Source organism: Mesocricetus auratus, unplaced genomic scaffold, assembly GCF_017639785.1.
Source record: "Mesocricetus auratus isolate SY011 unplaced genomic scaffold, BCM_Maur_2.0 Super-Scaffold_100006, whole genome shotgun sequence".
NCBI classification, from domain to species: domain Eukaryota; kingdom Metazoa; phylum Chordata; class Mammalia; order Rodentia; family Cricetidae; genus Mesocricetus; species Mesocricetus auratus.
This window is the reverse complement of record NW_024429190.1, coordinates 68,363,767-68,385,751: the sequence shown is the minus strand read 5'-3', so window position 1 is coordinate 68,385,751 and position 21,985 is coordinate 68,363,767. Positions and strand designations below refer to the sequence as shown.

Sequence of the window (21,985 nt, the reverse complement as noted above, 5' to 3'; positions counted from 1 at the left end):
GGTACCAGAACACCCATGACAGACAAGCATCCTACCCACCAAAGCCTTGCCTCCTTACCAGGCAAAGAAAGAGGACCTCAGTTTCCCTCACACTCTCCATCTTTCCCCTTTCTCTCTGTTACAGACCTGTGTCTCTGCACCCAGGTACCAAGAACTTGAACCTAATTCCTCACACTTGCTTGGCAAAGATTTTACTTACTGATCCATCTCTCTGGTCCTCCAGTAACACCCCCCTCCCCGAGCCAAATTTGTGTGTTAAAAATCATATCTCCTAAAGAGGTGCTATGAGGAGGGGCAGAGGCTCTGAGATGTGATTAGATCATGATGGTGAAGCCATCATGAATGGAATAGTGGCTATAAGAGAGTTCCCAGGGAGCTGCCTAGAGTCATCTACCACGAAGCTACACAAAGGAAGGCTCCATTCGCTAAAGAGAAAGTACATGCTCAGGATGCAGAACCCACTAGCACCTTGATCACGGACTCAATAACTTCTAGAATTTCTTAGAAATGGATACTTGTTGTTTATAAGTTCCACAATTATAACCAAATGAGTGGATTAAGATCTCAGACACCACCAGTAGTTTTCCATCAAGAATGCAGTGATGGGTAATTAAACCCAATGATGTGGTTATGCTTTGGGACTGACTATACAAAGTGGGAAAGGCTATCACAAATGTAAAGGATAACATATATTTTATTAATTATATATTAGGAAATGCAACATGATCTAACCAATGGTAGTCCCAAATTTACAACCACAGGCAGAAAAAAAGCATTCCCTCTCCCACCTAATTCCTTTCATGTTCAACACCCATATTGAACATTATGTCTTCATTTACTTGCTTATGGAAAAGAAAACCAGAATTTGGAATGTAAGGAGAGGTCTTATTCCATTGCTTACCATTCATATCAAATAGACATGTCTTCTAAATATCACACCTGGTAATTTTCCACAATTTTCCTTACTTAACAGTTAGCTATTCACAGATTTTTCCCTGAGAATAAAGAGTGCAAATTTCTTCCAAAGTTAAATAGCTTAAAAGACTTTTTAATATCTGCCTTAAAATTCTGCCTAATGTGTGTTGCCTCAGGGTCTATGTAGCTACAGCTTTTTAAGTGATATCCATAAATCTATCCAGGAGGAATTATATAAAACTTATATAATTAATATTTGTAAGATGTCTTAAGATGTTGGCAAGAAAATGGGTGCTGAAATCCAAAGCTATTCTGTAATGTTCCCTTTAAATCAGCTGCCAGCTATATTCCAGGCAGCTTCTAAATCCAGCTCTAGGCAAAAACATTGCTACTATTAGAAGTATACTATTTCTTTTTAAAAGAGAGGGTCAGAAAGGTTCATTAAGACCAGTGAAAGAAGCCATGGAAATGCCACCTGTTGGTCAGAAACCCAAAACCATAGACAGTTGATTGGTATGGAAACAGAATCAAAATATCTCACTGGAGTGCAAACTTCCTTTGTGTCCTGATCTATGCAGTTCTTTTTCTAATGATTTTTATTTTATATGCACTGATGTTTTCCCTGGATGTATGTCTGTGTGAGGGTATGGGATCCCTGGAACCAGAGTTACAGACAGTTGTGAGCTGTAACTTGGGTGACTGGGAATTGAACCAGGTCCTCTGGAAGAGCAGACAGTGCTCTTAACCACTGAGCCATCTCTCCAATCCCTCTATGCAGTTTGTAACCAAGAGAGCTGCTGTTAAATCTCTATGTCTGTCCCACAAATAGACTCTTACTGAAGCAGTGCTGGTTAGCTAAGGCCCCGGGAAACAAGGTTCAAACTGAAGGTCATCCTACAGCAGGCACATTGCATAGGTAGTCTGAAGACAAAAGACCAAAACAGAGTTGCCAGGTAAAACACAGTATTCCCCCAGTGAACTTGAATTTTAATATTATACAAGATATATTTAGAAACACTACTTACTGGAAATTCAAATGTGACTGGACAGCCTAAGGTTTCATTTGCTAAATATGGCAATGTGGGGCAAAGGAAAATTAAGGTATTATACTTTCCATTGATACTATAACCACACCTAGTAAAAGCATCTGTGGACAGATTCCTATACTTCTCTATGTCATTTCATCATTCTTACTACTTACAAAAATGACAAAGTTTTCAAGGTCTGCAAACAATGTTAGAAACATATCATTGAAATAAATGGGTTGTGCTAGTGTAAGGAATTATGACGAATATTTAAAAGATGCATGCACTAGAAAATATCACATCAGATCCTGTCATTTAAATCATTTAGGATGTAATAAACACGCTATGAGTCTGGCTTTGTAGTCACACTGTTAGCACATTAACCGAGCGATAACCTATTGACCCCAAATATCCCATGAGAAAGCAACCACAGGGAGAAGCAGACATGACCGGTCTACTTCTTAGATCTGGTATTGTCTTCCACAGGAAACATTAACTTTTCACGTGATATCTCACGAGCAAGGCAAATAGTTGACTCCTAAACACTGATTTCTCGACAGATACTCTTAAAAGGAGGTACATAGTTCAACTACTCTGGACTCACTGAGGTGATAAACATTTTTTTAATGCCACTCTTTGTTTTTGTAGGTGCCATGCTCCCCTCCCCCTTCCCCCCCCCCCCGGAGAAAATTATTGCTTTAGAAAGTTGTGTTAGTATGAACACTTGACCAGTATTTTCTTCATAAAAACACTAGCACAATTAGAGCAGGTCAATTAGAGATCAGGCCATTATTGAGGACTCTGGGTTCTGGAGAAAGTCACTCAGAACCATCAGATAAAATGGCCCATTTACTCTGAATTATCCGCAAATGTGTTGCTCTGGGGATCTGACCTTATAGATGTAGCTGACTTGGGCTTTCTAAATTCATCAGTTTGCAAAATTCCTTGGTGAGGATTTGATTTTACTTTAATTGTAACTGACCCCCATTTTTCCTTCTGATCATTGTACTACATTCTTAACCTTTTAAACTAGGAATTCAGTGACTCGGTGGACTGTCTTCCTAATTTGCATACCGAGTTTGCTGGAAGGGTCCTCAGCCTTGGCATGGTAGCTGCAGTCTGTGATCTGCAGAGTCCAAGTGCAAACACAAGGGTTCTGCATTTGGGGAGGGGAACCTGTGTACTCAGGGCTGGATAGAGTTATCTTTATTAAAGTTACGAACATCAAGGACTAACATTACAGGACATTTTCCATGTCCCCAGCACTGTCTACTTGTAGCTATGCTCTGTCAGTTAACATTCTCATATTTTAAATATGGGAAATGCAGGGTAGTTGGTAGGTACTGTAAATAGTCAGACTGCAGAATCCACCTGAATCTCATAGAAGCTTTGCCTCTGTCAGAGAACAATATAAAGAGCCTGCAGTTTTCAGGTCTCTATACAAAGGAAGATATCATGTCTTCCACTGTGACCACAGATTTCAGGTGAAAGGAAGGTGGGCAACTCCCCCTTGTTACTCCAATACACCTTGCTGGGGAAAGATGGTGATTTTGCAGTACATTTGTGATGCAGCCACTGAACTGACACACATGAGAACTTGTACCGGCAAAGAGCAGTGGCTGATGTCAGCTGTGCAGAGAAGAGAGGGCTGATGGAGCCAGAACACAGGCACACACACATGCACACATCCACACGCACACACACACAGATTAGAACACATGCACACGTGCACAGCACACACACACACAGATTAGAACTCATGCACACGTGCACACACACACACACACACACACACACACACAGATCCCTTGCTGGTGGGCAGACTGAAATTCTAGCTCCCTTGGTCTTGTTGACTAGAGGACCAATGAGTGCCCCAGGGTGCTTGGGAATGGGGTGCACTGTACTCCTCCTTATCCAGGCCTGTGGTAGACAGAAGCCAGATTACTGGCTTCTCATATACATGAACTCCTCTCATAATGAATTTCTTGTCTTCTTAAGTGTTTAAAAAGACCATTTGAATAGCTTCTATATACCTTATATATCTCACCGAGGGTTTTTTTTTAAATGAGTGGGGCCACCCAGCTCCAAGGGCCAGCAGTGACAGTGGAGGGAACAAAAGTGAGGAGCCTTATAGGTCAGAATAGCTAAGTCATTCAGTGGTCTTTGCCCTCCCTTTCTGCATAGTTCTTATGCCAAACCTTGGAGTTTGAATTTTAATTCCCATGTAGTACTCCTATGCATCCCACCTAAGGTAATTCAGGGGACAAATGTTGAGCTGTCTTCTGTCAAGGCTGCTGATAATGCACTCATATTTTCAAGTGCCTGTAATGTATACTGGATGAAACACTATGCATATATCAAAAGGGTTTGTTAAACCTAAACATTAAAGTCCTGCCAAGCACTGTCTCTGGTTCACTGAAGTATCACTTTAAGGCTTTGTTCAAGTTTTTCTGAAGCCTCTAAAACTGGAGAGAAAAATAGAACAGGAAAAAAAAAACATCCTTTGGTGAATGGCTTGCTGGGGAAGCTGCAGGACAAGCTGCCGGAACATGCCTGCCATTATCCAGAGCCTTCTAGATAAATATGTCAATCTGAAAATGTTTCACTTTGGAATCGGAGGCGCTCATGATAATTTTGACATTATTTTCCAGCCTATTTATGGTCAGCAGTTTTATTAACAGAATGTCCAAGGAAAGATTCACGGAGATCCACAAACTCCAGAGAGAGCTGCCCCCAGCGTCATGGCTCCCTGTATGGGATAGCAACATGAAGACCAAGTAAGGGAAAGAGGCAATGTGTCTTCCTGGGCTTCCAGACCCTGATGGCCCTGATTCCAGTAGAAGCCTGGAGGGCATAGGGCTGGGGCTGCTCAACCAGTCTCTGAAACACCAGCCACCTGGCTCTGGGGAGGGGAGGGCCCGATGGGTGATATTTTTCTCTCAGCAGAACACAGCTGAACAGTAAGACTAATGAAACTGAATAATCAATTACCAATCAATCAGTAAACCATCTTATCTGAACTCCTTGTTAGGATTAACCCATTTTTGTGTTTTTGTTTTGCCAGTGCCAGTGTTCAAAGATATTAGGCATACTAATAAATAATAAATGGATACTGGAACAAAATCAATTTAGCAAACAAAATCTATCCATTAGCCCACTGCAGGCTTCTTAAGCTCCGTAAAAGTGTTTCCTTCCGGGTCATCATTTCTCCTTGGAGGACCAGGGAACTACCTTTGGAGGCAATCCAGCTGGGAAGGCCATTACACTGTCAGGTCTAAGGGCTCCTCTCCCAAGAGGATTGCTGCCACGGAAGCCGCCCACCGACTGTTCCGGAAAGATCTGCAGGCAGGTCTCTAGACCTTGCAGAGAAATAGTGCGCTATTGGCTCAAGCTGGGGAACTTTCCCTTAAAACTGTGTTATCCTCTGAGAGGCGCAGGGAAGCTTCCAGATTCTTCTCAAGGAGCTGTGACTTCTTTTGGGCTGGGGTGGGAGGCACATTTACAGGAATCCAAGCAACACAGGAGGGGGGGGCGTTGAACTAAAGCTTGAATCTTGAATCAGTGGCTTTGGATCCTTTCTCAAACAGACCAGATTGCTCTCTTGGGTTACTCTTCCCTGTCCTCCTCTCGACCAAACGCCCCCCCCAGTGCCTTGTCCCTATCCATAGTCCTTTATTGAGCTACACTTTTTTTGGATAAAAACCTAGGTACCCAACCCCAGACGATGGTGCCTGATTTCATCTTTGCAGTCCAAGGGCTGACTTGGGTTGTCTGCCCAAGGTCGTGGCAGCTGGCTAGTAGTCCCTAGACCATCGGGTCACACACAGAGGCAGTGTAGAATCAGAGAATGATAGTTGGGAATGGGGGCACAGGCAGAAGGGGGTGTGTACCCTGCTTTTACCCAAGTTACTAATTTCATTCAGGAAGCACATTTTGGGGGGGAGGACCTTGGCCACAGTAGACCTGCAATTCTCCTGCGATGATTGCAAACTGGACCCCAGCCTGGGCCGCTGCCCCGGAGACCATGCTGCATCATCCCTAAGCCTAAATAAGAAGAGACGCGGGAGTTTCAGAGACCTCTAAGTCCTGAAGCGATGACCAGCCCGCTTGAGCGCGCATGGTGCTGAAGCCCTCTTAGCAGTGGCTTTATCATACGTCTGCCCTGACTCTGAGTACTATGGCAGGACAAACCAAGGCAAAAAGTGGTGTCTGGGACTGTGGCAGGTGCGCTCTGAGACAACACCTCCCCCTCCCCCAGCGAAGAAGAGAAGCTGTAGAGAGTAGTCGTCTCCTTGCAGGGTTTGGTGTTCTAACGCGCCAGCTAGCCGGCCACCTGTTTCACAAAGGTTGAATTTGTGGGGGGCACAATCTGCCGCCGCAAAGACCCAATCTTTTCTCCCCTCCAGGACCGCCAAAACCGCTCATCTCAAATCTAAGTGCGCACACGCCTGCGGACCCACTACCCTCCAGTGGCGACTTACTTCCCGGTGTCGCTCCCCCCACCCCGCTCAGCCGGAGCCTGGTGCCGGCTTCCCCACGCGTGGCTCGTGGCGGAGCGCGCCAAGTACCTGCGGTGAAGATGCAGAGAGCGATGAGCGCCTTGCAGACCATGTTACTCCGGCGCTCGGTACCGAGCTGGACGCGGCTAGAGAAGAGTTTCCTGGGGCTGACCAAGTGCATAGGGCACCGGTGGCTCCTCTACCGCCCGGTGGGCTGCGGGAGGAGGGGGTGGTGCTGACCGCCCGGCGCGATCAGTTCAAGCAGCTTCGGTGGCAGCTTTGGTGTCTGGCGGCGCTAGGCGAAGCGGAGGTGGCGCGCAGAGTCAGCTGTGTGCCCTGCGGCGCCAGGCGCACTTCTGCTCCATCCCAGCTGCGCGAGCCCAGGGCCCGCCTGCACTGTTGCCAAACCCCGCCCACATGGCCCTCCTGCGAGGACAGGGCCACCCACTGGCCTTCCCCCTCCCTGCGCACTGGTCCCAGGAGTCCCGGCCCAGGGCGGCCTCTGCTGGACAGTGGGCGCTAGGCCCGAGCTTTCAGTGGATTCAGCCGGTAGCTCAAGAGAGCCCTGCACTGTTCTAGAAGCCAAGGTAACGCTGAGTGCTAATGGGTCCCGTCCTTCAGGAAACCGACTCGATTTCGCTTATTAGCTTTAGAGAGGTGACAAGAGGTCACCTCAGAGAATCAAAACACTTCTTTCCAAGTACGGAATAAGGACCTTCACCTTCATATCTTCAAAGGACTCTCTGTGTACTTTAAACCCTCACCAGCCCGGAACTTCCGCTGCACTTCCTGGTGCCTGGGCTACCCTATTCAGCCTCATCTCAGAAGAAATGCCACTGTCTGGTTACATGAACCAGGTCACTGAACCAGGTGTCTGACTAGTTACCGCTCCGAAGTTCCTTCTACTAACCCAGAGACATAAAATTGTTATTTTGCAGGTGAGAAACTGAAGGTATGGGAAATTACGGAAGGTGCTATGCTTATATAACTTGTAAGAATGGATTGTATAGTGGGCCCATCCATGATCACAATACAATAGTATATTGTTATATAATAATAGTTGAAGATGATGATGGTTGACATTTCCTGAGAAATGGAAATAGGTTGGACAATGGCAATGTGCATTCATATACAACCCAAGTTAAATTATTTGCTTCCCATTGTAAATATCCCAGGTGGGTATGTTGCATCCTCATTTTCTTGGGTAGGAAATAAATTTAAGTTAGTTTTCAGGCCTCACAGTTATCAAAGAATAATCATATGCCTCCCTGGGCTCATTCTCCGTACTTGAACGCCTCTCCAGAGATCAGGGCTTCTCCTAAGAGGGATTAAAACTGACCTTTCACCTAACACCTTAGTTTTCCCACACACCTTAGACTTGCCTAGTTATGAACCTGTTACATGCCATATCCTCTTCAGTTTGGTACAGTCTGAGCCTGCTCAGCGAGAGTCCTCAGAGTAAAGGAACCTTCATAAGAACTTGAAGAGCCTGGTGCCATCCGCAGAACTGATTTTCTGTCATTTGCTGTGTCGTTTTCCTCATGTCAGAGACTCTTCTCCTTCCCAGCCACGGTTCATCACTTTCGCTGTGGCCAAGTCGATTCTGGGCTTGACCTCTCCATCACCACTTGTAGATCTTGGTTGGACTTCCACAATAGATTACACTGGCCTCATAATTGTCCTTTGTCTTCACAAATGTACTGATTCCTGTTGCGATACGAGGCAAAAACACTAAGAACAAGGACAGAACCTCCTTTCCTGCCTCTTTGGACAGAAAAACTGGCAAATTCAACATCTTAAACATTTCTCCGAACCTTCTGGTCTCCATTCTACAAATAGAAGTTGGCTGGTGGAAGAGACAGTAAACCACTGAGAAACATCTCACAACTCTTTCCCATTAGACTTTCTTCTCTCTGTCTGGTCACTGGGCATGCTGTCATACCACCTAATGCCAGTCCCCATTGCCTGAAACACTATACTCAAATAAAAAATGAAAAAAAACCATACAGTAATAAAGGCTTTTGGTATTAAGTGTTACAAATAATATCTATTAACATTTATTAACATCTGTTATGTGTTAGAAAAATTTCTAAGTGTGTGTGTGTGTGTGTGTGTGTGTGTGTGCGCTCGCGCGCATTTCTTTACACTTTATGAGGTAGATACTGTAGGAGACCAGAACAGGCTGTAGGCTGAGTTTTTCTGTGCCAACTTCCTGCTCTCAAATAGCCAACATGGAGACTTAAGATTACTTATAAATGCTTGGTCAATAGATCAGGCTTGTTACTAACTACCTCTTGCAACTTCTGTTAATCTGTGTGCTGCCCCAAGGCTTGTGGCTTTTACCTCTGTCCCATTTCGTGTGTCAGACTCATTCTCTGTCTGGCTTGTGACACCTTTAACTCTGCCTTTCCTCATCCTATCATTCTCAGTTTGGCTTTTCCATCTGACACAGTGTACAGAAGGCTTATTCCACAACAATTTGCCACCCCAAAATACACCTCCTTGGCATGATAATTACTTTGAGAAATAGGGAGAAATTGGAGAAACCCTGAGAATAGAGTAGAAGTTACTCTCCTGTGGAGGGGGTTTATAAAGGTAACATTCATTTGTAAGGATGTTTCTATCTCAGTAGTAAGAGAAATAAGGATGACTAAACTACTAAGCATGTTGATCAGTGGAGAGAGCAGTGGTCTAAGTCTGTATAACAAACCTTACACTGTTTTCCAAGTCTTTGTTGATCACTTTGCCCAACACCATTATTATTAACTGTTATTATTAGTAGAATTATTAGCAAATTGTTCAATTGAAGATGGCTGTTAAGCCTTGTTACTCATCTCCTGTGTATATATTGTCTATGCATGTTCTTAAACTTTTTTCTCTTATTAACTGCCTTTCATTACAGGGGTCCAAGCTAAGACCTTCTGTATGGTAAAGTCAAAGCTATTTTTTCTCTCCTGTAAGACTACTATCCTAAATTAAAAATAAAGTAACTAAGCTACTTGGAATTGAAGGAAACCGAATGATGCTATGTTATATAATAGCAGGGGGTCAGGGATGAAACTTGCATATAACTATTTATACCTTTATATCAAAAGCAGCTTTCTTCAGAGATCTTTCTTGATCCTTTTATAGTGTTCCAGTGGGATAAAATCTGAGATAAATCTGCCCTTTACCCACTTCATTCCTTTTTGATCACAGAATAAATTTCTAGTGTTATTGACTTTCAACATTTTGCAAAAATATTGCCCTTGACTGGATTAGCTTTTGACATCCTAGGTGTATTACACTTCATGGATATTGTTAGCTGAGATATGTCAGACTCACAGAAATATTATCCCTAGACATTTAGTCTCATGGTTGAGGAGCGAGCAAACGATTTGGGTGATAGAGCTGTGGGAGATAGTGTAACAGTGACTAGAGGTATAATCCACAGCTCCTCCCTACCACTGGCCAAACAAGGATTTCACTTTCTTGGCACCGGTCAGGTCCTATATTAGTGTTCTAAAGCTGCTATAATGAAGATGATGATGATGATGATGATGGTGGTGGTGATGAGGAACACTATCTGTTGAATGTCTTAAGAAACAAAATATTTCTCCCTCTTTCCTTCCCTCCCTCCTCCCTCCCTCCCCCTCCCTCTCTCCCTCCATCTTTTCCTTACTTCCATTCATTCCAGTGTTGTAAGGCAATTCCACCAGAGAACACATGGACACTCTTAAAGCCAAATAGAACATCTGTATTGCTGACTGGCGACTGCAAGGGGAACTTGCCTAAATCATGCAGCCCAAGCCTCACCGTTCTTTGCCTTATATACATAAAAACCACATCTGGTTGACACACTTCAGTTAGCAAGAACAGTTAGTGAGAGGTGAAACTACAGAGGCCAAAAAGCAAAGCTAGCCCTATTGGGGACATTCCCAGACCCTGGAACTATGGACTATGCCTTTGATAGATTAGATCTTTGTTCTCATTTTGGCTGGTGTTGGGGTCTCTATGCTGTGTTCTAAGGTCACAATGGAGCCTCTAGCATGGTGTCAGTTGTGCTAAGGTCTCGGAGTCTGTTATACCAGTGTCAGAGTATTAAAGATTGAACATGGGGCCTCAGATATTCTAGATAATTGCTCTTCCACTGAGCTACATTCACAGCAGTTGTTTTACTCTCTATTTTAAGGTAAGGCTTTGCCAAGTTGCTCAGGCTGGGCTTAAACTTGCTCTGTAGTCCATGGTGACCTTGAACTTGTTATCTTTCAGCTTCAGTCTTCCAAGTAACTGAGATTATAGACCTGTACCACCAGGTCCATCAGAATTTTAGTTTTCAAAGTTACAGAGGTTGACTGCTAAGACAAAAGTGCAGCAGAGTTGCTTTGTGACATTTTTTTTCTTCCCTGGGTTTGACAATGGATATAGCATCATATGACCTTTTATCTGTGGTACATTTTTATGGGTTTTATTCCTTTATAAGGGCAACAGTCCTTCTGGATTGGGATGTCACCACTATGACCTAATTTATCCTTAATTACCTCCTTAAAATGCTAACTTTAGGTACCAGAAGTACAGTGGCTGTCAAAATGTCAACACCTGAGTATGAAATGCATGTGGAGCATTCATTTGGTCCATTAATCCCATCTTCTGGCCTCCAAAACTTATTTTCTTTCTCATGCAAAATACATTTACCCCACCCCTAACAGATCCAAGAGTCTTAAGCTATTGCAGCACTAGCTTTTCATCCAAGTTCTCATCTGTCATCTAAGTCAGGTATGGGCAAGACCCAAGATATGAGTCATTCTTGACCAATTCCTCTCTCATGGAGAAACCAACAGTTATGTGCTCTCAAAGCACAGTATGGGTAAGCCTTGTGAGAGTTTCCTCTAAACCTCACCCCAAGCCCAGAACAGATAATAGATTGGAAAGGTTTGTCGAAATCTAAGGGCCAATTAATGTCTAGACTAGAGAACAAACTTTGGAGTGTATATGAAGACATTTGGGGAATCACTGGGCAGCGAGAACACATTGCTACCTGCTGCAACTGTTCTTGACACTCATAGCTGTATGGAGGGAGCTCTGAGAGCTGTAATTGTGACTGCTGCAAATGAACAGCCTTTTTTCTTACCGTTGCCTCTTACTGTGGCCCCTTCCCACCCTTGCTGCCATTCCAAGGCAGAGATGCAGCAGCTTCAAGACTTTGCTCTATTTTATTTTTGCTTCATTTCCTTCCCACAAGCTGAATCACAAACTTGTCCCTATAGCTTTGCTTTTCTCTATTGAACCATGATTCTTTGACATTTAATATTAATGGCAAAATAGATTTAAAGCAATTACTCACACTGTAGAAGTAGAAATTTGGAACTTAGCTGAGAGAGAAGCACTTGAACTGGGCTGTTTTGAAAGGGCAGGATGAAGCACGGTTGTTCACTGATTTAAACAGCAGTGTTTGAAGCTGCATGACCACTCTGAGAACAATAAACCATGTGTCAGCAATTTTTAATTAAGGATTACAACTCTTTAAATATCTCAAGAAGGAAGAAGCTGACTTCTTGGAGGCTATGCACACAATGGAACCACTTATTCAAACTAGTTAAAACTTAATTGAGTTAATACCCTTAGACTAGTGTGTGCCGTCCAATAAAAATAAAACACTGGCCAGGCCGCATGCGCTACTTAAACTTTTTGAGTGGCTTCATGTAATCTCTCTCTCCCTCTCTCTCCCTCTCTCTCTGTCTCCCCCTCTCTATCTCCCTCCCTCCTCTCTCTCTCCCCCCTCTCTCTCTCCCTCTCTCTCTGTCTTGCCCCCTCTCTATCTCCCTCTCTCCTCTCTCTCTCCCTCTCTCCCTCTCTCTCCCCCTCTCCTCTCTCCCTCTCTCTCCCCATCTCCTCCCTCCCTCTCTCTCCTCCTCTCCTCCTTCCCTCCCTCCCTCCCTCCCTCCCTCCCTCCCACTTCTCTCTCCTCTGTCTCTTTGTGTCTCTTTCTCTCCCCTCCTCTCATTTTAGTGCTGGCCTGGAATCCAGGACCTTGCATATGCTGGCACCCACTATACCGCTGAGCTTCATACCATTTCCAAAAAGGAAGAGAAACAACGAGAATTTATTGAAGAATATATTTTACATATCTAAGATGTCTTAGTTATCATAACAACAGGTATCTAACATAAACATACTGAGCTAGTTCACATGCTTTTCATTCTGTTGTAGACGTTATACTTTTATACATGCAGGTCATTTTAATTGGTCAGCTGCCTTTCATTAACTATGACCAGCAGGTGCCCTCTTGGGCAGTGCAGTCATTACATGCAGCTGAAGAGCAAGAGGTGGTGTGAATGAGGCCCAAGGATGATGCATGGCCAAAGGAAAGTCTGTAACCTTTACGCTCTGTTTCCCACCTGCATTAGGTACTTCAGATAGTTGTAAGCACACAGAAAGTGTCATGACTCAGTGTAGACAGAGAATTCAATCAAATGCTGCATGGTAATGGAAAAAGTACGACCAACAGTAAAATTGTAATAAAACATCATTACAGGGTTTAGACAAACTATACTCATGGCTACCCAAAGCCACTGGCAGCGCTGTTTAGCCCTGTAAGTCGACATGTGCACAGTTTGTAGGAGAATTTCTCAAACGTTGTGGTCTCAGGATCCTCTGCATTGCTGACTTATAAGAACTCCGCAATGTTTATATAAGAACAGCATCTTCAGACCCCTTCAGGGAACTTCAGATTTTCTTCCTCTATACTGCATCCTTGTTCAACAAGGTACAGCTTCTTAAAAGTCAGTCAGTGTGGAATCTGAAAGCTTGTTAAGGCAATTTTCATATTGTGACACATTAAAATTCATTAGACTGTTCTATACTTTGAATATGTTTTTCATCCACACAGGATTTTTTTTATGATGTTAAACTTCGGTCATGTGAAAAACATTGCCTCACTGAGTTTTACAGATTATCCAAAAATTTAAAACATTTTATTGTGCAATATCAAAAATACCACATTTGAAAAATATAAAGTGTTCATAGAATTTTAACCCACATCATCAGAAAATAAGTATTAGGAAATGATGAAGCTATTGGTAAAGGATACTTGTCTCTTCAAGTTTTAATTTCCCCCTGAAATACTGAGTCCTCCCAGTGACACAAACACTGTCAAGTGTTTTTTTCTGACATGACAAACTAAGTTCATGGGAAAGTGTCTCACAGATCCCTGGGTCTAAATAATCAGTTTATAACATTTTTTTCCCTAGGAAAACCAATGCATTCATGAAAGAAAAGCAACTGCTGTACCTTGAAAGTCATCACACAATGGTCTTGCCTGAATCACTATTGTATTTTTGTACACGGGTACTTTACACACCCCAACCTGTTACACATTTCCCAACCTGTTACATAAAGTACCGAGACCACTTAAAATCAGTTTCCTGTACTTCTGAATCACGTGTAGTGTAGCTGTGTAAGTGACACTGAAAATGTTTTCAAGCTGTGACTTTACCGCTGTGATGTGTAGTGCACCCAGAAGTGGTGAGAAGCATATATTTTCTGTTACATTGACACTATAGTTATAGGACAAAGTCAGCCATAGATGCATAAATGAGTGGATGTTTCAATAAAACTTTAATTCAAGATAGAACTCTCAATTTCACATCATTTTCATGTGTCATGAAAAGTGCTTTGGTTCTGAGATTACAGAATTTATGCAACAAATTTGCATAAATTACCATAGACTACCAACCCATGTTCTAAGGGAACTTACATTAGATTCTGCATAAATTTGTTCAAACCTGTGACTACAGTGATCAGCCTTGGTTTTCTAAAGTAGGTACTAACAAATTCCAACTCCAGATCATTGTGGAGTTAGGACTCGGGTTCTGATTTATGAGGAAGCTTGTTTTCTCTGTTTGTGCTCTTCTGGGGTTTGGCTGTAGATTTCCTGCCCTGCCTCTCAGTGTGGTGGTGTTTAGGTGGTAAAAACATTGCACAGTGGGGTCTGGTGGGGCATAGCTAAGCCACTGCTGTGGTGGGGTTACCATCAGAAAAGATTAGAGTTCCATGAGACTGAGTCATTATGACAGAGTGAGCCTGAGTCTTTCCCACTTGGAGTCTTGCTGTGTTGACTTGGGTCTTGCTGTGTTGATCGCTTTCTCATGCATGAGGTCCCATCATGATGCCATCTCCTGATGTGACTCAGTCAAGGGTGCTGCACAAATAGGGCTGTCTATGCCAGAATGTTTAGCCTTCCAATCCATGAACTCTTAAACCTCTTTTCACACATTGCCCATTCCCCAGTCTTGAGAATTTTGTTACAACTGATATATTTCATTTTTTCACATGGAGCTGAGTTGAGGTGTTTATAGTTACTTTGTGTGTAATCTTTTGCCTCAGGTATATTTATATTTTTATAGCCTGCCTTTCCATTTAAGTTCTCTTAATGCACAGTCCTTAGTGTTAGACAAGGAATCCAATTCCAATACTCCAGTTCACACAGGCCAAGTTCTCATCTCTTGTCTTCCAAGTGGTCATTAAACCTAGGGCATTTACAGCTTTAACGGCTGCTGACACTCAAATTATAGTTCCATTTCCTCCTTTTTTTGGACCCCTGTGGCTTTTCCTTGCCTTCTTTAGAACAGACTGTATATTTATGAAAAGATTATAGTAGTTTCCAATGTTTTAAGGACAGTTTGTAGCAGCAGGTGGGTTTCTAGAAAATCTACATTTAAGGAAGTGGGTGTCCTTTAAACTTTCTATTTTTCTTCCCTTTTTATTTTGCCTGTTCAAGCTCATATCTTATTTATGCTTCCCAGCTTCTTAGACTGGTAGAAAATCTTAACAATAGCTACCTATCATCTTCCTTCCTCCCTTTCTTCCTTATTTTAAATCTATGGTTCCAGTATTTTCTGTGATGCTAAACTTTTGAGTGTGAATAAAGCCACCTCACTGTTGAGTCATCTGCTCCATCTCAATCCCGAGTTAGCACAGAGAATTGGTCATTGTTTTTCATATGAGTCTTCAGATCCAGGGTCTGCCTGTAATGGTTGGGGTGTCAAAATCTCTGCAAAGACAGTCATTCCCTTACTGAAGGGTTTCAACTATTATAGGGACTATGCCTAGGAAGTAGATCCCAGATGCCCTCTGAATTTAGACCCTCAGACTGTCTCTGTTTATTATTCAACCTACTCTCCTACCTCAGGAATTTCCTTGTTTCTGGGAAATTATATTCGTCTCATCATTCTGGCATAGATACCTTGTCTGCACCCTAATCTTTGGGCTTTAGGGATTAGGCCTTTACAAACAAAGACCTGGAAGGTTGTGAGGCATTTTCAGTGTTTTCTCTGATGTATTGTTCTCTTGTTCTTTCTCCTTCAGACTGGTAATGAGGAATAAATGTGGTCAGGAAGAAACTTTTTTTTAACAGGCAAATCTCTAGATGTATCTTCCTACATGTTTGTGAGGTGACAGTTCTGAAGAGGTTGATAGAGTTTCCATAGAGGAGTTACTGTTGAGAGAGAAAGGAAAAGGAGTCCAAGATACTCCTTGAGAGCCAAAGTACCAGGATTGCTAACTGATGGCATGATGTGTCATTGAGGGACAGGGAATAGGACTTCCAGGTTTCTGTTGGTCCAGTTTATTGAGCAGTGACAGTCTGTAGAAATAGAGTTTGGGAAACCTTTCACGTCTACCCTCCTACTTGAATACATGGATTTCTAGTTGTCAGTGAATAGAATACATATAGATTAGAGATCAGTAACTGTTACTAGCAATATCTCTGGTCCTATGCAAAGCAATTGATCTGAATTTGGTATTTCTTTGGCATCTAATGTGGCCTTAAACTGGACTGATCTGATTTCAGAGTCGTCTGCTTGACAGAATTGCTCAACTATTAAAACCATAAAAGAAATCATTTATTGTATTTTTGAATTCTCATATTGGGTGATTATTTGATTACATGTTTTAAATTCTTTTCTTTTGTTATGTTCTCATGTCTCAAACCACAGGAACTGATTCTAGTTAATTCAAGCAAGGAAATGAATTTTTTTGAAAGATGTGACTCAAACGCAAGGAGAAGTTAAATATCAGGTCTCCAAAGACAGTGTAGCAGGGGGTTGGGGAACCAAAGATCTGTTTCTTTAGCAATCCCTACAGAATGTCAAAAAAGAATCCTCTCCATCCATTCTTCCATTAATTAACAGTCTCATTAACAAGAGTCCAACTTTCACTAAATGTTGTTCCATGGACAAGGATGTCTCCAAAAGAAAACAAGCATCAGTATCTTAAAAGTAGGAAGGTTATTAAAATTAAAAAAGTTATTTCTGGCTATCCTGGAACTTACTCTGTAGACCAGGCTGGCCTCTAAATCACAGACATCTGCCTGCTTCTGCCTCCAAAGAGCTAGGATTAAAGGTATATGCCATCACAGCCCAGTGTGTTTCTTTATAATTTTAAAAATTACATTGCTTGCGTGTGTGTGTGTGTGTGTGTGTGTGTGTGTCACAGTGAACATATGAACAAATCAGTTTCATCTTTCTACTACATATTATATATGTCCTAGGTTTGAACTCAGGCCACAGGGCTCAGTTGGTAGTGCTTTTACTCAATGAGTTTTCTTTTCTTCCCAAACTCTCTTTTCCTCAGTCCAACAAAGAAGCACCTTTTGGAGCAAAAACTGGACACCATCTGTGTGGTTCACCCAACCTTAGTGTGCAGCCCCTTTGAAGTCATGGCCACTGAAAATGAAGACACAAACTTACGTCTTTATAGCCTTTCTGCAAGGAATGATTCCTACATCACTTTGGCCTTAACCTAGCAATTTGTCACCTGTTTTTATGGAGTCTAAAGCCACATAATTATCAGGTCAGATATTCCATCTGCCTTGGGCTACCAGCAGCCAGTATCTGGGACTTCACTGATTGTTCAGGAGAACAGAAGCAGTCAGCAGAGGATTCACCATCCCCAAATAAAATCACCACTGCACCCTTACTCACCAGATCAGTGTGCCTTCCCAAGAAAGTAACTCACAATAAAAGTCTCCTCCTATGTCATATATCACAGTAGAACCCATGATTTTTAATAAATTCATCTTAAGGAATATATATTAAACTATATATAGTTTTATGTATATATAGTTTTTTTATCATCTGCTATTATTTAGATAGTATTTTGTGTTTGTAAAGCATTCAAAGAAGTTGGTTAGCAATCCTCACTTACAGATCTTCAAATTATTTCTTCTGTTTGATGCTAATAAAAAAGATCCACAGAGATGTCATGCCGTTCTATTTTACTTCTGTTTTAAAATATTTTAAGGATTCTTACAGGCATGCATTCATGCCACCTTCTGTTGGAATGCTGATAATAAATAAGGGTAGGTTTGGGGATTAGAAGAGAATGTCGGCAGTCAAGGCAAATAGTATACACTATTTAATAACAGCATGGGACACCTGGGAAATCTATGGAAGTTTCCAGGAACCTGAAAAGAGCTTTGTGAACATTAGTCTTAGTAATTCAAACATTCTTATTAGGATCATGAGTTCATAGTCAAAATGATGCAGAAATCTCTCTAATTAACCAGCCATGTGAGACCGGTGCATTTCAGTGGAGGCTTTATTTTGTCTGCATTGGCTTGTTATTTGTTGTGGCTAGTTATGCTGTCTACCGAAAGTCTTGGCCCTTCATATTACCTGTAATAGTGTCACATGGGGGGATGTCCAGACAAGTATCCCATTTATCATCATCTTGCTCTTGGTGCTAGTATTCTGTATGTTTCTTTTTAAATGAAGTGTAAGAAACTGCCTGAATCTCTTCCAGGCAGGTACTGGGAAGAGGCAAGCAGGACTTCTCTTCTGCCATCCCTTTTCCCCCAATGATAGTGAAGCCTGGTGTTCAGTTGACTGGAGGAGAGTCACTAGATTATCATCCAGCCAAGTAACCCATGTCTATTGTATTAAGCTGTTAAAATTTTAGCTTTTGTCATTGAAGCTAATGGTACTCCAATTAATATAACATCTATGTGTCCTGGTTGGTTTTTGTCAACATGACACAAATGTCAAATATTTGGGAAGATTGGATCTTAATTGAGAAAATACCTCTGTGAGATTGGCATGTAGACAAGTCTTTAGGGGGCATTTTCCTGATTAATGATTTAGATGAGAGGGCCCAGCTCATTGTGGGCAGTGTCACCCTAGGCAGGTGCTCCTGCTGGTGAAAGAGAAACAGGCAGAGTAAGACAGAAATCAGCACTCCTCCATGGCTTCTCCTTCAGTTCCTGCCTCCAGGTTCTTGTCTTGAGTTTTTACCCTGACTTCCATCAAGGTAAAATGATAGGTTGTGACCCAAAAGTTGTAAGATTAAATAAACCCTTTCCTCCCCAGGTTGCTTTTGGTCGTGGTATTTTGTCACAGCAATAGAGACTAAGTAAGACATCATGGAGGAGTATTTATGTGACTCTCTTCTTTAGTCTAATTCTATTTGCATACATTCATTTTTATCACGCATTTACTCAACAAATGCAATTTTAAGTATCTATAATGTGCCAGGCACTATGTTTACTGTACAGTAATGAATAGACATGGAGGATACTCTACTCTATGTAGTGCAAGGGATCCACTCATGGGAGCGGATGAGGAGAAGTTGTGGGAAGGAAGACAGTGAGTGAACAAAAGGAGTACAGTGGTCTTCATCCATTCCAGGCAATCAAGAAAGCCTTTGTGTGAAAGTGACCCCTGTGTTGAAACTAGAAATTCTGTGGATATGGGCCAGAGAAAGCATGAGGATTAAGGGGAGGCAACTGCATGTATAAAAGTCCCTGGGCTACAGACAGTGTAGACATTCTGTGACTAGTAGAAGATAATGGCTAATGTACCATCCCCTATGCAGCAGCACACTTTAGTGGATGAGTAAATTAGAACACTGCCCAGTTTAGAGCACAATGGTATTTCAGCCCAGGCCTTGGCTTCTGTGCATCCTGGAATGCGGCTAATGAGAATGTCTAAGATGAATTGCTTAGCTATGCCTTCCTTCTGAAAGCCATTCTAGTGCTGTGTCAGTCCAGCAGCATCCAGCTAATCATGAACAGAATTTTAGCATCTTTATTGGTGCTGCAGTGATCTGTTTCAGTGTTCCATCCTCTTGTTTTTTTATGTAAATGTACATCCAAACCAGAGACAAAAATTGGTCATTTCTTGGCACCATATTCATCATCCCCTTCCTCCATTTCCTTCTTTCTTTATTCTTTATCTTCTGAAAGACAGTTACTGTGTTTCTTTGAGAGTAAATGAGTACAGGAAAAGAATATATTGAATTACCACATCATACATCTATTGGAAATTATTATAAAAAAACAAAGATAGTGAACAATGGATTGGGAAAGGCTCTATTTCATTTTGGGAACTATGAATGGCTGTTTTGTAGAATTATTTAGCATGCTAAAACTCCTCCTTAAATTTAAATCAGCATACAACAGAGATGCTTCTGTGTATGTTCATTGGCACCGTTCACAATAGCCAAACAGAGGAAATCAGTGGCTGAATGGGAGGAAAGTGTGGTATATGCACACAATACATTTTATTTGCTCATAAAGCATGCAATTCAGTCATTTGTAGGAAAACAGACGGGACTGGAGGTCATCATGTTAAATGAAATAAACCAGGCTTGGAAAGACAAATCTCGCATGTTCTCTCGTTTGTGGAATTCAGATTTAAAACTGAAAATAAAACCTGAAGGTAGAAGAGGGATTTGCTGGGGGAGGGGGATGGAGGACAGGAGCAGAAAGTGGATGGGGACCAGAGAGGATGTTGGGGCGTAATGCATAGTCTTAAAGTACATGATACACATTCTTATAAAGATGTCATAATGAAACCCATTGTTTTAGACAATGAGACGTGCTAAAAACAGCAAATTCTCTTTTCGGGGTCTTTCTCTCTCACGTCTGCTCCCTGGCTCCATCAAATGGGCATACTGTGCTGGGCGTGAGACCGGCACAGCACCAAAAGGAAACAGATCTATCTGACAAATATCTGTGCTGAATTACATGGAAGCTTTTAAAAACCCATGAAAACAAACAGCAGCTGGAAGATTTCTCTCCTATTGGAGATTCACGATGAACCTTCTTACACCTGGATTGGGTCCAGTTAACATCAAAAGAAACAAACCAAATGCCTGCCAGCTTCCATGAGAATACTTAGCAGCAAGGGGATCTCCATTTTGTCTGCTTCTTTGCATACAATAACAAAAGTAACAGTAGCACCAGCTTCCAGGCTTGCATTCCTAGTGTTCCAGATCCTGATGCATGCATTTCCTCCAACGCGGTGGCTGCTTCCAGTGCTGTGCAGATGCAGCCCTGGTCGGGAATAGGCTGGGAGTCAGTGACTAGGCCTTTCTGTTTTAATATTTCTACTCCAGGCAAAGAGTCGACAGCTCAGCAATGTTCCCTAGCCCTGCCCAACATCAGGCATCTAGTGAGTGGCAGAACCCAGACTATTCCCAAGCCCCAGTCATTTCCTTCGACAATACGGCCGGCTGTTTCTCAAGGGCCCTCTGTGCCCATTATGTGCTGTGTTTAGATATAACTCGATCCAATTTCTTCTCATCCGCAACTGCAAGATTGGACAAGATTGCAGCTGGAGAGAGAGGGCTCTGGGGTTAAGAGCTCGTGTAGCTGTTTCAGGAAAACCAAATTCAGTTCCCAAACCTGGGGTGGTTCACAGTCACCTGTAATTTCAGCTCTAGAAGTTCCTTCTGGCTTCCATAACACAGCACACACACATGCACACGTGCGTGCACATACATAGGTAAACAAATCCTTAAAAATGTACAGCTGGGATCTGCTTCTCTCTGTGGCCTAATTCCTTCACACTGGTACTCCAGGGTTCTCTTGCTGCAACTTGGCAGTCTAGCTTGCATCTGAGTTTCTTGGCTCTGGAATCTACAGCCTGACTGGGTTGGATTTAGTTTCAGATTCTCCACTTGTGTCTCTGGGCTGACTGCAGCTCAGGTTGCTGCCTGACCTGGCCTGCTGCTCTCCATTTCTGCCCACTCCCCTGCTTCCTGCCACCCTGCACTTGCCAGAAGGGGAATGAGCAGGCTGGCAAAACTAAAGAGTGCACTTGCAGCATAGGGCCTTGATTTTTCCAGAATTCTGCAGCTAACTTAGAAAAGGAAAATAATGATCTCCAGTTTGACAAACTGTTAGAAGATCTGAGAATCGAAGAGGTAATGTTTGCAAAGGGATCCAGAAGATAGGTTCTGATAAAAGAGTCATTGCCAGAATCACAGCAAAGGGTGATGTTTTGAAGGTGATTAGCATAGGACCTAGAACATCATAAACTATTCATAAAGGGGAACTCTTTATCAAACTTTGGATGCTAAAAGAGCCCTTCGATGCCACCAATGCTAAACTCTTGCCTTATTGTAATGGGAAAGATTCCTCAGTTAGATATAGCTTCACCCTTCTGCTTATCTTCTGATTTGTTTTGTAAATATGTGTTTTCTTTTTAATTGGTACATAGTAGTTGTATTTGTTTATGAAATACACTGTGCTGTTTGAACAGATGTACAACAACGTGCAGTAATTGG

The 21,985-nt window shown here is 42.3% G+C and overlaps 1 protein-coding gene and 1 long non-coding RNA gene across 2 annotated transcripts in view; one reads left to right on the top strand and one right to left on the bottom strand.

The window, feature by feature from the left end:
• The window catches only part of Parm1 (prostate androgen-regulated mucin-like protein 1), a 99,050-nt gene extending 92,232 nt beyond the window's left edge, over positions 1 to 6,818 (bottom strand). The window contains exon 1 of the mRNA XM_040747395.1: positions 6,509 to 6,818. Within this exon, the coding sequence (XP_040603329.1) occupies positions 6,509 to 6,620 (112 nt within the window). The 5' untranslated portion in view covers positions 6,621 to 6,818. The remainder of the gene's footprint in view (positions 1 to 6,508) is intronic.
• Positions 6,819 to 6,957: 139 nt separating this feature from the next.
• LOC121140707 lies at positions 6,958 to 17,515 on the top strand. Its single transcript, XR_005877629.1, has 2 exons — positions 6,958 to 7,377; positions 17,051 to 17,515. It is a non-coding gene; the product is annotated as an uncharacterized LOC121140707 (long non-coding RNA).
• The last annotated feature ends 4,470 nt before the right edge of the window (positions 17,516 to 21,985 follow it).